Below are 18,216 nucleotides of genomic sequence, written 5' to 3'. Positions count from 1 at the left end.
CTCTTCTCCCAAGTAACTAGTGATAGGACAAGAGGAAATGGCCTCAAGTTGCGCCAGGGGAGGTTTAGACTGGATATTAGGAAAAATTTCTTCACCAAGAGGGTGGTCAAGCATTGGAACAGGCTGCCCAGGGAGGTGGTGGAGTTGCCATCTCTGGAAGTGTTTAAAAAACGTGTGGATGTGGCACTTCAGGACATGGTTTAGGGGACATGGTGGCGCTGGATTAATGGTTGGACTTGATGATCTTGAAGGTCCTGTCCAACCTAGTGATTCTGTGAATTTAGGCAGACATTCTTTTTGTGCAGCATAAATTCTACAACCTGTAAACTTGTATGTGTAATGATCAGTGATTTCATGTTTCAAGATTAGCAGACTTGGGATAACTATCTCATGATATTATATAGTCTCTGGTGTAAACATACGGTTTTAAATCTAGAACTGATGGGATAAATACAAAAAAAAGCAAAACATATCTCTGTAGAAGCTATACGTACAACCTCAATCAGGTATTATGTTGTATGATACAAGGAAGACTGGTAGGTATTCATCCATTTAAGCTTTTCTGTTGTTTGGTAAGACCTTAAGTCTTCCTGGGGTCCTTCTAATACAGGAAAAGCATGTCAGTGGTAATTTGACTGAACAAAACAGCTTGTGAGAGCAGGGGGATGAGACCCTTCTGCTTAGGAGCTTTTGTTTGTTTGTTTTCTGTTTTTCAATTGTCTAGATAAGCAGGAAAGCCCATTTGTGAAATAAGTAAGAATAGAAAGGGTGAGGTTAACACACAGAAAAAGAAAACACCACACACAGGCAGGAGGCCAGATTATGAAAAATGAATCCTTCACAACAAGTTTCAGGATTCATTTTGGATTTTCAATCTTATGAGAACACAGTATTACCTCTTACAAGAGGACAAAAGCTCCTGGGACTACTGGATTACTTTAGTAGTTTTAAATTCTGCTTTTATTTGCCTTCTTCCAGGAATTACGTTTATGCAGTATGCAGCATGCAGCCAACACACTGACTTCACAGCTTCTGGTCTCATCTTCAAAAACCAGCAGACAGCTTCCTCACAGTCCTGCTTCTGAAATTTTTTTTTCAGACTATACTGCCTTTGAACATGTTTAACAGTTAAAAATGCCTTTGCTGCCTAGGCTCTTACAATGTCTAAGGCCCATCAGTTCAAATTACCCTCATGCAATGCTGGGGGGGGTGTGTAAAAAAAAAAAAATTACTTTCATCTTGCCTCCGACTCTTGAAATGAGTAAGCTAATCAGAGTTACAGAGTTTCAGTCCTGTACAAAAAGCTATTGGAGATGCAGTTTCTCATTCCAACCCATCTATTGCTGAGAACCTTTTAACAGCTTTCTTCTGAGAAACTCATGAATTTGAAAGCCTGCAGAAAGTTAGGCAATTCACAAGTCAGACAACCTTCTGTTTTACTGCAAACAGCAGGATATTCCTATATGCCATTTCAGTCACCGCTTTAGCTAATAGTTCTGCAAATGAAGGCTTACTTTGAATAACTTTGGTGCAATCATTAACCACTTGGCTTGGAAACCCACTTTCCATAGTCTGAGCCAAAAATGTTTCCCAACTGTTCCACTTGAGGCCCTATATCCAGGATTAAAACTGAAGCAGAAGCAAAAAAAAAAACTTTACACAGGTCTGCTGCAAGGTATGTCTGAGGTCTTTGTAAAAACTGCCCCTCCGTTAAAATGTCTATTGTGAGCTTACAGAACGTATGGATCTTTGTGCTCAAACTTTTCTTGGGCACAGATCACTTCAATTTCAAGTACAATTGGAGAACCACTACTTGCCTTTGTAGGGAGGCGAGAAGTAACACATCCCAGCAAGGATCACAAAATTACCTTTTAACTTATGTTGGTGTACTTGGGCAAGCTGCATAAGAAGTTGAGCTCTCCTCTTAGAAATACTAACAAAAAGCAACTAAAGCCTCAATTCTAAAGAAACGTTTAAGTCTGTTCTCTCTCTGTATTCTTTAAATACAGAAAATAAGTCAGATTGGCTTTTCCATGCAGGCTAGAGTATTTTAAACTGACTTTCATTTGGGCATTTAGTTTAATTTATGAGCTGCAGCATATAGAGTTAACAGAAATACTCAGAATTTTAAAATATTTACTTTACAATGTAAATCATTCTCTTAAAGTACCAGAACCAAAACACAGTGGAAATCTAATACTTTAAGGAACACATGAATTCAGCACAGATCTCTAGCTTATAGTTTGATGTGATACAGTCAACCAGTACAAAAAGCAAATAGTGTATAAAACACTTGTTTAGCAGGTCTCATGTTTACAGGTTACTTGCAGTATGACACTGAAGTGGGGAGCTGAAGAAAAGCAGGAGTAGAACAAGTGTTGTGGGAGCAAATAAGAATGCCTGATCTCCCAAATGCAAATTCAACAGTTCAATAACACTGTGGAAAATCAGAAGTTCATAAATAGTCTGCATGATACCAGTTATCTGAAGAACTAAAGATTAAGGAGAGTGACAGAACCGAGAGCCTGTGACAGCAATCAGATACAGTAGCTGACACTTGAAATTAATATTAAGTAATATCTAGTGTTTTGCCACGATTTTCTTCCAGCCATGGATTTATCAAGTAAACCTTATGACATATGGAAGTCTAATTCATGCCTGCATCTCAAGGACCTGTGCTGTTCATTAGCTCTAAAGGAAACCACCTAAATCTGACAGACCACCACTCTGTGGAGACTGCCAAGCAAATGAAGCTTCTAACTAAATAAAAATTCTTTATGTACAAGAAAGTAGGGTCGAATCCATGGGTAGCTGGCTGCTTCTTGTGGATATAGTGGTTAGGTTTATTCATTTTGCAAGCCTGACTGAAAATGGATGTGATCTACTGAAGTGTCTCTATGAAAGACCAAGACATCCAGTAATTAACATATGCCTGAAGGAAGTCTAATTTTAAAAAACCCACATATTTTGGTTTAGGAGAATGTGTTAGGCATGGAAATACATACTGTCTATAAAAAGTTGCTGCTTTGAAGAAAGGCTGAAACACTAGACAAGAACACAGGAACACAAACTTCAACTCAGAACCGGATGAGCAGATACTGCTTCCCCCTCTAGTTTCTTGTGAGGTAGGCAATACTCACACCATAGGTTTGGCAGACTAGTAATTCTGAGAAGAGGGATGAATGAAAGGCAGTCTATTTTTGTGTAGGGTAATTAAATCACTTTACATCATATTAGAGCACCACAGTACAGAATAGGCAGTTGGAACAATAGTATATTAAGTCAAATAAAATTAACAAACTCTTAGCCTGACTTTTTCTTCCTTCAAACAACTTTCAGTGTTCCACCTTCTAAATAAAAGCCCCATCACCTACTCTCCAATTGAAGTTAACAAGGCAAGAAACTAGTTCAGTAAAAATGTAAGAAAAATATAATAAAACAAAGAGGGCTAGAACCCAAGTTCTGAAGTGACTATCGTCATGGTAGTCAAGATGTTGACTAAAGTTTAACAGACTACTACAAGTTTCCAGCCTGCCTTTTTAATATTAATAGTTATAACATGAACAAATGATTCATAGCCAAGTATGAAATGAGAGAAACTTTTCCAAGTATGTGACAGAGACCTGAAGAGCACCACTTTTAGTAAAACTGTATTCCTTTACTTCTCTCTTTTGAAGTGGTACACTGTGTACAAGATCAACACTTAAATCCTGCATCTCTCTAGCAGCTTTCTCTGTTCTATGACTTTTAAACAGCTTCCAGATATTGCACCAGGTCTACATGAATATGGTATTTCAAAATGGATGGCAGATTTATTCCTCTCATACCTTAACAAACTTGGCATTGAGGATAACTTTTGTCTAAATACAAGTGAATTAGGTCATTCTTCAGACTGTATGAAAGCTACTCTGATGAGAGACCAGGTAATCTCACAATACAGCCTCAGTCTGAGGGATCATCTAATCAGAAAGTATAGCTATATTTTTTAAAAGTACTGAAGATTCTCCTGGCCAGTGTAGACTAATAGAGATTAATGTACCTTTGAGACCTGGGGAAGAAAGCAGTCATCTTGGAGCATACAAATTCCTCTAATAAGGCAGACAGGTAAACATTTTTATAAGTGCACATGCACAAAAGTAAGCACCAGCTAATGAAGAAAACTCCTTTTCTTTCACAAATGTAGAAATGAGGTGCCAAACTTTTTTATTCAGGCAAGTACATTGTTTACTGTATGGCCAGCGGAGGGCCAGATGACATACTGAGGGAACAGCAAGCTGTTACATCTTCTTTTCGTAAGAGGGAAAAAAGTAGCATAACCCATTACTTCCACTTCACACAAGTCAGTGCTCGACGGCACAGAGCTGTGGGTCTCATAATACATGCCTACACACCACAGGTTGGCTACCCCACGTGGAAAAAAAAAGTATCCTTTGGCCCCAATGATTTATAGTACAGGACTATCTACTACCATCTATTAACTATGAAACAGTTTGAAACAGATAAAAATATATGAAGATGTAATTCACCTGTGAAAGATCAACACTGCAAGGCACTCAGTCAGAAAGCAACAAAATGAAGACTAAAGCAACTCTTAGTTCGCATGCACTCACGTTAAACATCATTCTTTCACTATTTTTGGGTTAAAGAATAATGTAAACTAGGAGAAATTTGGGGGTTTTGTACAGACAGTTATTTATTCACTGCAGATATTGTAAATGCTGTGGAAATGAAAACTTCCTGCAGGAAGGTTACTCTGGCAATTTAAAGGTATTACAGAGCTGCTCAAATTTCTCACAGATTTTGTATATATAGCTGTGACATATTAAATTGTCAGCCTCATATCTGACATGGAGTTATTTCCACATTTTTAATTTCATAAATGTCTGTAGCACCTGATAATACTGGAAAAGTCTTCCTGGTGAAACTTGCTATTGCAAAACGAATAGCTGGCACAAAGAACAGTAAGGCTTAAAAAAAAAAAAACAACCCTGAACCACTGCCTCCTAAACACATTATGGATTAAATAAGCAAGGATGATAAACAGCTTAATAGTCATGAAATAAGCTTCTGCTGTAACTCACATTCACCTGATGCCAAAGTTATAAACACAGTCTTAACTTTACCATTTTCTGATTATGATGTGTAACATCTATGCAGCTTAAAGCTGTGTTAATTATGACTCTAGGCAAAAGCACTATATTTTTTTTACTTTAAATATTCAATAATTAATACTAATCCTAAACACCACCTCTGACACATTACTAAATACAGTACTTTTAATTACTATATAATTAGTATGTTTAAGTTGGACTACTTTGTCTAACAAGGCAATCTTGTTCAACCACTAATGTTCCTTGTATTAGTAAGGATTTTCTGAATGCTGCAAAACATTTTGGTTTTCAGACATTTTTACACAGCAGTGAAATAACTATTTTAAGAAGAAATCTAAATTCCTCTCCACATATAGCATATTTAAACTTTTAAATGAAATTAGATTAATGAAGCATCAAAACATTAGATCAAAAACTGTACAGGATCACAATATTCGACAGCCTATCCCATTAAATAAAAAACACTGCAGCTAAAGGCACGACACTGGTGAAAAAGGCAGCATAACTGAACTAGAAATGGGATTTCTAGTTTCCCCAAAATGAACTCTAAATGGCTATGAGAGCCACAGTGTGCATCAGTTGCTGCAAATCACTATCTGAGCGTAAGACTGCTTTGTAGCTGTTGCCATAACACTTGCATTAGTCGCAGTATTTTTGAAGTGTTACCTGCTACTTGTGCCAATTTATCATGAAGCGCATATAAGCTGTTCATCATGAGACTTATTTCATCTCCCTAGAATTAGAAAAACACATTCATGTTAAAAACAAACATTAGTAGAGATGTATTTTATTCCATTTACCCCAAAAATCTTTATACACCATGGGGGTGGGGGGGAAGGTTTTTTTTACACATGCAGGTGGAAAGCTGTAGCATTTCACACATAAACAATGAGGCAAGCAATAGATTCTGAATCAATATTGATTTTTCAGATCTTGACTGAAACTAAACTAGACTGCAGCCTGGAATCTGATGGATCTGCCAGTTAAAACTGACAGCTCTCATACTACTGAGGGAACAGTGCAATGACCCCAAAAAAGTTTGGTGGTTGTTTTTTTTAATTATTATCTACTACGTAAAAATAAACCAATTTTATTCTTAATAAATGTGCAGTGACACTTCATACAAGTCACATTAAAGTACCACCTGGTCATACTCCTGCATAAAATTCATAGCAAAGTAAGATTTTTGCTGTCTACCTTCAAACTACAGTAACTTAATTAAAAACAAAACAAACAAAACCCAGAACAATACAATCTTCTTGATAGTTCCTGTATATGCCACTAGTATAAAAAGGCCTAATTCCCAAAACAAGCATGAATATGAAATGTCATATAATTGTTACTTACAGGGGAGTTAAACTTTTTTATCAAGATATTGAGAAATTTCATTGAAATATATCCAGAAACATTTTGTATTAGAATGAATTACTCAAAATATGAAGATGATGAACCTGCCATTACATACACCATGTACTGAAGGCCATTCTAAAACATTTGGGTTTAAGTTGGCTCTGACTCCTGGGGCAGAGTCAAATGTCCGAGATAAGACTAGAGCCTTTATTCAGAAAATGTGCAAGAAAAGTAATTTGCCAGTTCTGCATCTGCTGTTTATAGTCACATTGAAAAAGATTAAATATATTTTAATTCTCTGATGCACCAGCACTGTCTGACATAATTTTAAAATTTGAATGCTCCATTTTTTTTTCCCCACAAGAAAACTGCTACCAAAAAGCAGAAGACTTCTGTCATTGATCAAACATTTGACAAACTGATTCCCATAGACAATATCAATCACCAGCATCACCTCTCCCTCTTCTGGTCCTACAAAAACCATCACTGAGATTAAATTGATCTAGTTGGAGCTCCCCAGGAAACTAACTAACCTTATCAATTAATTTCCAGGCTGGAAAATACTGGGCATGGCAGCAGAGGAAAATCAGTCCTCTACCACACACACACACACAGAGCAGTACTCCAAATTCCATTTATTTGCCAGTAGGTACAGCCATGACTTCAGTAACAGCTACACCGAGGCAGACATGTGAAACATTTTTGTAACCAAATTCTTTTTTCTTAAATTAATGCTCACACCACGTAAAGGAAGGAACTGAACAGTATAGTCTTTGTAGTTAATGAACAAGCAAGCATGGAGTAGGATTACTATGGACCAATACACAAGAAAAACAGAAGAAAGTAACATACAAAACAGGTCCTCGGGCTGTCAAGGCCAGTGCACAAGATGCATTCTCTCTGCACGACTAAAGTAATTCTGAAAAAAATCCTCAGAATTTACCCCACAAAATTCAATTTGTTCAAAATATTCAGAAACATTTTCTTCCCAAGTAACTAGCCAAGGCTACCTACTTAAAATACACAATTACTCACTTCTGGAGAGCTCAATCCTAGAACAAAAAAAGACAAAACTCAAAAACCAACAACAAAAAAACTTCACAATATTACCTTGCAATACTTGCTTATATGTGCCTACCAAAGCAGACTGCTATATTTACAGTCCAGGCAGAAAGACTGAAGGCCAGAAGAGAGAACCACCAAAACACATGTTGCAGAACTAAGAGTAATACAGATATCTTCAGTGGTGACATCTCAAAAATGGTTATCCCAATATTCCAGTTGAAAGAGTAAATATAGGAACAAGTAACAGAATAGAACCAAAGTGAAAAAGAAAATTTTAAATCCATTTTTTGAAAGACGCTAACCCTTGCTCTTCTATGGCACCAAATAAAATCCTGGAGTTTCAAGTCAATCATCTTTTACCAGCTGTCCTTCCAAGGTTGAGAAGCCAAATGGTAACAGTAAGAGACAAACTGATAAATTCAGCCACAAAACTTACACCACCACAATTTTTCTTCATAGCTCTACAACACAAATTATGTAACATTTTCTTAGTATATAAAGCAACCAGCATGCCATGGCCAAATCTTATAACCCTAGTTATATTGCTCGAGATTAAAACCAAAAAATTAAAACATTAAAGTTGCAAGAAGTGTGTTCATCTTACAGAAAACATTCTGAAATTGCATCCTTCTGAACAGATCTATATTGTTTTTATATAAACATCTGACAGACTAAAATTTTCAATACTAAGTAGTTTTACTTACTTTTATTTTTTGTAGTTCTTCACTGAAGGGATTCTTGACTGTCAAAAAAAGATAAAAAAATTAATTCATTCTAGAGCCTGAAAATACTGAAAAGGCATACGAACTCTGTAGCTTTATGACAACACCATAATCTTTAGATAAAAGCAAACAAGTCCATAATATGACAAATAGCAATTAGACAGCTATTAACCTTTGACTTAACTCCACATTTGATATTGCACTATACTAGCATTTAGGTTAAACCAGAATCTTGTGTATCTAGAAATTTCACAGCCACTTCCAGGCAAACCAAACTGTGCTTGCCATTTACCAAACTCTTGCTTTAATGACTCAATTACATTGACATCATAATTCGCAGGTTTTAGTGTCCAGTTTAAGAAAGTACTTTTTTACTAAGCAATAATCCAAACACAACGCTGTACAACTCATCAGCATTTTCTGTTTTGAGAAGAGCAAGAGATGACACACAGAGAGCTCAGGTGAAAAGTCCACTGTGACTATATGACCACTTCTTCCTTTCTAAATAAAAGAGTTTCCACAGCTCCTGAAAGCCTAAGTTTATCAATTATATTTCTTTTGGCTACAAAAATAGATTCTTCAAGGAAAAGAAGCTGAAATCAGCCAAATAATTTGTGTTATGCTTCCACTTAAGACTGACCAGCTGGTAACTAAAGAGTTACCAAGGCAGGAAGCAATCACCATTGTTAAAGCATATTGTCTTGCCTTTCTAAGCTACAAACTCTTGTTTCACCCACAGTTTGAGCTTATACAGAAAAAAGCAGTTCTATGTGCTATTCAAACAGAAGATGAAGCTTCTACTGACCATAGTTCACCAACCAAAAACACAAAAGAAAAAAAAAGTATCCTGGGAAACCTGATGCAAAATTGCAGGTGTAGGTTGTGAATGTCATCACACTGATGTTGAAAGCACACCAAAACCAGGCAGCACTTGAAGAAGCACACTGCTCTATAATACAGTTCTAGCAGAAGTAGAGTTCATCCAGGAAATAAAAAAAAAAAAAAGAGTACTTTCCACTATTCTAGGTCTGATGCACTTGCATAGAGAATCTAGAACAGTCTGGGAAGAACTTAATGCATTTTGAAATCCTGCAGTTCAACTTTCTATACCAAGGCATAGTAAAAGACAAGGACCATCTTAAATAGTGTCCAAAATACATAATACAATTTACATGGTGTAATTACACCCACTCCCTCACCCCAGATATTGCAGCTGTTTACACAGCATTTCTGCTTGCATCTGAAGGTAACTCAGCAACAGCCTCCGATAGTGCTAGCCGATTTGACTTCTTATAAGGCACGCTCATGCATAAAGATATGCACAAAACATCAAGAGTTGCCTCCCCAACAGTCAGGTGATTGATAATATCTTGACTCCGAAACCATGATTATTAAGCTGATCAGTTAATTTAGTTCTAAATGGAAAAAAAAAAGAAATAAAGGTGGACACACTAGATCAAATTCATGATAAGATTCCTCATTTAGGAGAAATGGAGGATACAAAAGAAACTACGAAGAAATTTGTAATCCAGGGGTCCCCTAACCTTTGCCAAGTGTAATAGCATCTGCATAAGTAAAAAAAAAAAATTGTAACAAAAAAGTAGTTTCATAAAACAATGTAATTTTTATTACCTGCACAAACTTCCACGGCACTGTTGGCAGCTGACCCACTTCACTTTATTTTTGAAAGGCAAGTTTGAAATGGGAACAATACCATTTTCATTATTCCTATACATAGCAATGGTAAGGAACACATTTCTACAATTACAACAAATTATAAAGCTCGACTCTAAAATTTTGCAAACAACGGTTTGTCCATGTGCCTGAGCTCAGAAGCAAATTAAGCATGCTATCTTCCCAACAGCAGTAAGCACTTCAGCTTCCTCTGACACAGCAAATGGAAAATACAAACCGCAACAAAACCACCCAAACACAGAGACTGGTTTTCACAGACATCTGAATACTTGATTCAGGTATCAGATTAATTAAAACTGATAGAAGCAGACGTTCAAGCAGTCTTGTAAACCAAGCCCTATACCACTTCACAATTTCATTCTATAGGTGCAAATTCTCAGACATCGCCTACTAGATTATCATGCTACCAACTTTACAAAGCTTCTATGTATTTCGTTCATTAACTCAGCAGAACATTCCCAGTACACTAAACTTTTAATCTAAATAGCCTAAAAATAGGATTAGAGAAACACAGCCAAGGCTCTAGATGACTGCCAACCTCCCAGTTTGATCGTTAGTTATCCAGACAGGACAATTATGTAATTATGGTCTCTTCCCAAGGTCAATCTTATTGAGCATACATGAAATCTTGATTATATGGTTTTAGATTGCAGGGAAGGGCAGGGGGAGGGGAGGAGACACAACAGTGTGTAGATTTCAGTGTACCTGACAAACATACATTTTAGCACTGATGAAAGCCATGGAACAAGCACAAATGCAATACTTCCATGCCTGCAAAGATGCAAACTGAAAACTGTCAGCTGCAATTCTACATACGCTAGGACAGTACAGCAATTAAGTGAAGGCAATGGTGGTGTTACACTCAGACTTTCAGCATCACAATCCCAGTGTAAAGTCAATCTCACACGTGAACAACTTCATATTTAGATAAATTAAAAACACTGAATTTATGAAGCAATCCAGATGAGATGTCAATGTTTGCCTCTCTTTCACAAATATACAGTGGTTAAAGCGACCAAAAAAAAAAAAAAAGACTCTCCTCCATAATTACCTGCCACAACAATTTAATCAATCCTCATAATTCATTATTTTAACTCACACTATAGGATTTCCATTAAATTCCTCTGAAGTGATTTTATGGCAAGTTAGTTAGCCATTAAGTGAGATACATTTTATGTAAGACGTTAATATAGTTTAGGATGCCTGATGCCTTAAGAGGCAAGTATGCTAAGTGCAACTGCCAGCAATTTATCAGCTGCATATGCAATTAACAACTGTTAATCAATCTGCATCTATTTACCACATAACCATGATTAACTTCAGTTAATAAGGCCACTCCTTAACTACCGCAGTAATTCCTCTGTTGAATCTACCCTTCTTTCTTTTGTCCAGGATCTAAGCTCTTACCAAATCCTCTCACTTGCTCCAACCACAGATGTCAAGTTTTCATCTACTCCAACATGTCTAAGGCATTTCAATATACTACATCAACATTATTGGTTCAAAAGCCTTCATGACAGTTCTTAAAATAGGTAAGTATAGTTAGAAGAGTAACAAGTTCTACCAAACTAAGCATTAATTTAATAACTAATTACTAATAGAAGAGTTTATGTGAACATAACATAATTCCAAGGCTCCTCCTCAAAAAAGGTTCAAGACCTCTACCGTATAGCAACAATTACCAGCCTTGAAAGTAGTCTATCTATCAAGTTCACAATTTTATGAGCTTCAGAGAACAAGTTCTCATCTACTTATACAACAAAGCTAAACTACAGAGATAATTTTCTAAAACAGGATTCTCCTGACTGTTATCTCCCAGGGGTCCTTCTCTCCAGGTTAGCCAACCAACCAACAACCACATCCACCACCCTCAAAAAAGGAGGGATGCAACAAACTACCCGGACATGGCAGTCTCATTATCCATCAGAACTCCCCAGACAACAACAAAACTGCAAGAAGCATGGCCGTCTTACCTGGCAACATGCGAATACTAGCTGCAAGATAAAAAAGCAAGAATACTTTCATAGAAGAAAAGCCTCAAAAACATGACAAAGGGAATCATACTAGCTCCCCTGAAACACTGTAATAGCTAAACATTCTGCTTGAAAGTTTGAGACATTGGAAGAAGAGCTTTATTCCTGGCAAGGTGTAATGATAATAGGATTCTTTGGCCAGACATGGAAGTAAACAAAAATCAAGCACAATAAGGGACATCATCCTCACATGAAACTTGATTTCAGAACAGGAAGGGGTATGCTATTTAAAGTCCATGTTTAAAAAGTGATCTTACTTAAATGTTAGTTAATCAAGAACAAGACAATAAGATTGCTGAGAAGTCTGCAAAAGAAATCAAAGGAGCATACAAATATTGTGCTAGTTAACTGAAAAGACTACTAACGACCCTCAGAAGTAACTAATTTACACTTATTACTGTTGGAACAAGCTGGAAATGCTGACTTACAGACTACTAGAATTCCTCAGAATGGCAGAACTGGTTAGTCTCAAATAACAAAAAGTCACCAATACAAAGCTAAGGGTCACAGCACAGCTCTAAAGCATTCCAGCCAAAGCTGTCAACGCAAATGCACATACCAAGCCATCTCACAGAGATGCTCAATTTTAGGAATACAAGTGCAGTCTGTGCCAACATACAGGTTAATTTTCACTACAATACAGAAGCTTTCATCTTTAAAGTAATAATAAAACTGCTCGCCACCACCACCCATTTTCCTCCCTAATACATTGGTAACCTTGCAAACAGATGCAGCATTTACAAGGGTTTAGTTTTCTTCAGTAAGATAAACAGGGAGCACAAAGTGGGATTTCAAAGCATGCTTTAACAGACATGAAGTTGCAGCCTAATTGCAGACATTCACAGAATCACAGAATCATTAAGGTTGGAGAAGACCTTCAAGATCATCAAGTCCAACTGTTAACCCAACACCACGATGCCCCCTAAACCAGGTCCCAAAGCGCCACATCTACACCTTTTTTGAACACTTCCAATGATGGTGACTCCACCACTTCCCTGGACAGCCTGTTCCAATGCTTTACCAGTCTCTCAGTAAAGAAATTTTTCCTACTAGCTACTCTAAATCTCCCCTGGTGCAACTTGAGGCCATTTCCTCTCATCCTATCACTAGTTACTTGGGAGAAGAGACCAACATCCACATTGCCACAACCCCCTTTCAGGTAGTTGTAGAGTGCGATAAGGTCTCCCCTCAGTCTGCCCTTCTCCAGAGAGGACAGTAAGTCCTCCATTCGTCAACACATAAGTCAGCTTTTACAGAGTCTTAACGATACAAGTTCCAAAGACTGACATAGCTTCACAGGCAGTCATGCCTAGAAAGAAGACATGCACAAATAAAAATACCTTTGCTTAGGACATAAGCTAGAACAGTATCACTAACATGGTACCAAAATAAGGGATTCAGCTACCTTCTGCTCACCAAATTAGGATGCTGACAAGTAGCTAATCCTTCCACTACAGCTATCTCCTAGATGCTGCGGTACCTTGCCCTGAATAGTGTTACCATTCTTGCAGTTTCAGTATTCAATACACTTCTTGTCGAAGTTATTTGTTATATTGTTATTATTATTACATTGTTATTTGTTATAACATGAAAACTGAAGTATGAAGGAACAGTCACACTGGGACAAACCAAGGATTCAACCAACCCACAATCCTGCCTTAGCAAGAAGTTTTACTCTTTTCAGAGACACCTGTCCCTAACTGGACGCCACAGAATAGTGGCAAAAATGAGTGTCAGAGCATAAGAATATAAAGTATATGCTGATACTTCAACAGAATATTCTCCCAGTCATAAAAACAAAAAAAAATTGCACCTCAGAAGCTTCCTGAGGCAGCTAGAATTGTCTGGCTATTCCTTGCCCCCCTCCCCCCCCCAAATTATCAACTCCAATATATTTTCCTTACCAATTTGTCTAGTCCCACATTGACCCCAAGCAAGCTTTTAGCTTCAGCAACATATGGTCACAAAGAGTTCCACAACTTAAACGCACATGTGTGAAAAAACAGCTTCTCTGCTTACTATGAATTTGCCACTTGTTAACTTGAGAAACTCCTCCTTGTATTAGAGGAGACAGTGAGTAATCAGACACTATTTTACCCTCTCCATAATACTCATGCCTTTACTTCATTCCTCAGTCCTCTCTTCCACACAAGTCATATACCTCCTTGCTGAGAGACATACTATGCTTTTGGTAATATTACTACTCTCTGAACCTTTTTGCAGCTCTTGCTATGTCCTTTCTGAGGTTGGGGACCAGAGTTGGACACTATTCAAAATAACAGAGCACCAGGGATTATTAGTGCCATCCTCAAATACATCCTCTCAGATACACCTTGTTCTAAATTCCCTTCCTCAATAGAAAATCCTACCATTGTGTTTCCATCTTGACCATGACTGAATATCAAGCTAACATTTTTAAGAATCACTGTAATGCCACCATCTATTTCTGAACATACAGATAATCCGACTTCCTAAACAAAAAAGCAGCTTTCCAACGCAACTTTAAGGAGTTGTAAAGCCACAGCTGCAGAAACAAGAATGATCCCAATTAACCTGTAAGCACTTCATTTCTCAATGTGATGATACCAAAAGCACCAAATACCATCTACACGAGAATTCAGAGACTGTACACTGCACCACACGCTTCCAAGCTAGCAACTTCTGCAGCAGCAAGAATGTTCCTCTCTGCAAACAAAAAAGTACTTTTCTCCTCCCCACTCACCATGTCACAAGCAGACTAATCCCAAAACAGAAGCAGTATTTTTTCCAAAATTTGTCCTGTAAATGTGTGTTCAGTAAGTGGATAACCTAACACTTTCTATTAGAATTTTTTCTTCATCAAAAAGACCCCCACCATTAGCTGGATAACAGAGGAAGCAACAATACTGGAAGCACTGCTACGCAAAATGGGCCTTTAGCCCAGTCTTTTTCTACATAACCTTGGAAACCAGTTCTCAATAATTTTACAATCCAAGTACTTTCAACATCAACTAACAGACCTGTAGATTTTTCAGTAAGCTTGGGGTCAAGTACTGATTCCACCTGGTGACATACCATATATGTGTCAAGGACAATTCTAAAGCATTGTCTCTTAAAGCTCCTAAGTCTTAAACCACCAGAAACACAAACAAGTTGTTACAGGAAGTAAGTTATTCCAGAGCTCCATCTTTCAAACAGCTTAAGTAAAATAATCCTGCCTTTAATTTCCTCTCTGCAATTACTCAATGCTCAAAACAAATGAGCAGTTTTGCATGACCTGCATCTCCAGATTGCGCTAATTCAGGTACAAACCACTTTGAATCGTTAGGCTAAATCTCTGTGCTTTGATATTCAGACACCAAGTCATACATCAAGCTGAGTAATTCCTTCACTACAGATCATCTTTGTGTGCTTTGGAAAGAGTTTTTATATTTCTAAATCAGTACACCATTGTAGTTTGAATAGTCCTTGGCCATGCCAATTTTGAACAGCAGCACAATCTGCCACAAGGATCAGAGAATTCTAAAAACAGATGAATCTCTCCTTAACATCAAGTCAGTTTTTCAACTGCCTCAGCTTAGAGAGCTTCTATTGATAATTTCTCCCCCAATATCATTTGAATTTATTCTGTTTGTGAAGAGGTGATATAAGGATTGATATAACCAAACTATTTCATAATCACTTTTTTTTTTTTACAAAACCCTTCTCTAAAAAAATTAAAAGTATCATACTTGTGATAGAAAATGTTTCTCAACTGAAATGTTTATCAGCCCTGAAAATAGCAGTCTTCATTATTTTAGGTAAAAAGATGGGAAATACCAGAGTTTCTCTTTGGAGTTCTTCACTGCTTCTTAAAAAAACCCTCTCCTTATTTTAGCTCTATCACTCTTTCTAGAAATAATCAAAATCTACTCCTGCCTATTTAAATAGTAGTTAGAATAGGCCTGAATGTTGAAAGATGCTCTTAAGAGAGTCATGTCATTTAGGTCCATATTTAAGAAGAGTGACTAGTGTTTTGTGAGAGCTTCTCATCAAATTATTCAGTTTCATTAAAATAAAAATTACTAGTTTCATTCTAGTACTTGTATTAATGACTGAAAACCTAGAAATAGTAAGTTTTGTGCTTAAAAGAGTAAAGTATTTTAGTCTGTGTAGTGCCTGTAGATATCCCAGTACTGTAAAACAGAAACAGATACGGTTGGCTGTAAATCAGTTCTTAAGAACGTCACCTTTTTTAAGCAAAAAGCCTTATAACATAAATCCAGAATCAAAACAATTACCAAGACATCAGAGCCAACTTCAGAGGAAGTTTTCACTATATTGTCGTCACATTCACTGCATGAATACTGCTGCCAGCTATAACCTACTGTACTGAAGTGCCCATTTCAAACAGAGCCGATACCTCAGGCTGACATCTGCAAATATTAACAAAGAGACTGCCTTTCCTTCTTTCTGGTCTCCTGTTTCCTAAATATCACCATCAACCATAGCAAGACTCAGGGAAGAAAAATCAACTACCTACAGAGCTATAGGACAGACATCGGTTGTTTCAAAAGGAAGAATGTGCAACCTGCCTGTCTGTCTGAATAAAGCATGAAAGTTCTTTTTCTTCTAGAAGACCCTGTGAAAATAACTGTATGCAACAGATGAAGGAACAAGTAAATGAGCCCAAATGAGAACCAATGCAGCCACACCAAGAAACAAAAAACTTCAGACCACCACTATCAGCAAGAAAATAATACTGCATTTTAAGTATGCAATTCCATAGACAGATGAGAAATTTGGGCAGAAAAGACTCAGGCAGTGTTTCACACCCCTAAGTTGGGGTGGGGGGTTGTGTCATCAGAACTATGAAGTGCCAGTCACCAAACATTCCAGACAATAGTTCCACAGCTGCTACACCCACCCAGGAACTGATCTTCACCCCAAATTCTCTCTCCTGTATGCCTGCATTAACCTCAATGGAGCATACTCAGTACAAGCATACTTATCCTTATGAGCACATTAAGGTGCTAGGTTATTCACAAAATCATGTTTCCTGATCTGTACTTGTGGAAAGATAAAACAATTCTTATGATAAAGTATCCTCTTTTCCAGTTTTATTTCTACCAGAGTAAGGAAATGTTTTATAGCAACTGAATTCGCACATACACTCTTTTACATGCTATTACAAAGCATGTTGTATTTCAATGAAGAAACAGCTGTCTGTTCTATTAGGAAAAAATGGCTCAAGATAAAGTGCATTTGCCATGCATTGTAAAAATCAGGTAATACTACATCCATTCCTTGTACACACATAGTCTCCACTATAGGCTAGTATTTAGATGTAGGAAAAAGAAAAAAAAAAAAACCCACACTAAGACCACTTTTACCAGCAGTTGCAAAACATTACCAGGAGAAACATTAAACTTCACACACCTACCAGCATTTTACGATGGTTAGAGAATACCTTCACTCGCAAGAGAATCAGAATACGCTTCTGTAATAGCTCTTCTCCCTTCTTCTGTGCTCCCTCCCAAATATTTTAGCTCCTTACACTTTGTAAGGTCAAACTACACCCACAACTTCAAGAAATGAGCACAAATAATTTAAAAAAACACCAAGGAGATTCAGAAGCAGGGGAAATGCCACCTTGAAAACATGTCAGCAAGCAGCTCAATGTTAAATTAGGAAGTGGTCTGCTTTCCTCAAACTCCAAAGTTCAAGATTGCAAGCACACTCATAGAGCAAGTGTTATTAAAAGACAGAAGGTTTAAGAATCAATGAGAATCTGCAATTAAATATTAAATCTGCTGTCACTCTGTCAAGGGGCCCAGTGTGCACAAAATCCTGTGATCTCGTACAAGCAGGAAGGATTCCTATCTTGTAGAGCTTCCAACGTAAAAATACCCAGTTATAACCTCTTCTTCCAGATACACTTCAGTTACAATGTAGTAGTAATATACTATACTAGTACGAACAGTTTACAGCATCCAAAGACAACATTCAAATGGAGAGCACTGACAAGAGAACTCTTAAGAGACCCTCAATCATGATAGCAAAGACATTAACAAAGACAAGATAAAGATCACATAGGGATTTTGTATTTAAAAACAGTGTTCTGGTGTGCTTCTGTTCTTTTAACCATTCAGCACACATTAGTCTATCACTGCTTGCTTCACAAACAGCAGCAAAACTGCTGAACAATGATCTACACAAAGCCTGAACATGGCAGTAAAACTCAAAATAGGTGCCCTAGTGTATGCTAGGGAGGAAAAAAAA

General features: G+C 37.2%; 1 protein-coding gene across 1 annotated transcript in view; it reads right to left on the bottom strand.

Moving 5' to 3' along the window:
• LEMD3 (LEM domain containing 3) overlaps positions 1–18,216 on the bottom strand; it is a gene marked incomplete at its 5' end in the record, with an annotated part of 51,691 nt that overhangs the window by 21,008 nt on the left and 12,467 nt on the right. The window contains 3 exon segments of the mRNA XM_082014262.1: positions 5,778–5,844; positions 8,231–8,268; positions 9,881–9,918. Of these exon segments, the coding sequence (XP_081870388.1) occupies positions 5,778–5,844; positions 8,231–8,268; positions 9,881–9,918 (143 nt within the window).

This window comes from Phaethon aethereus, assembly GCF_964289735.1.
Source record: "Phaethon aethereus genome assembly, chromosome: 1".
NCBI lineage: Eukaryota > Metazoa > Chordata > Aves > Phaethontiformes > Phaethontidae > Phaethon > Phaethon aethereus.
The sequence above is the reverse complement of the archived record's forward strand: the minus strand, read 5'-3'. Positions and strand labels throughout refer to the sequence as shown.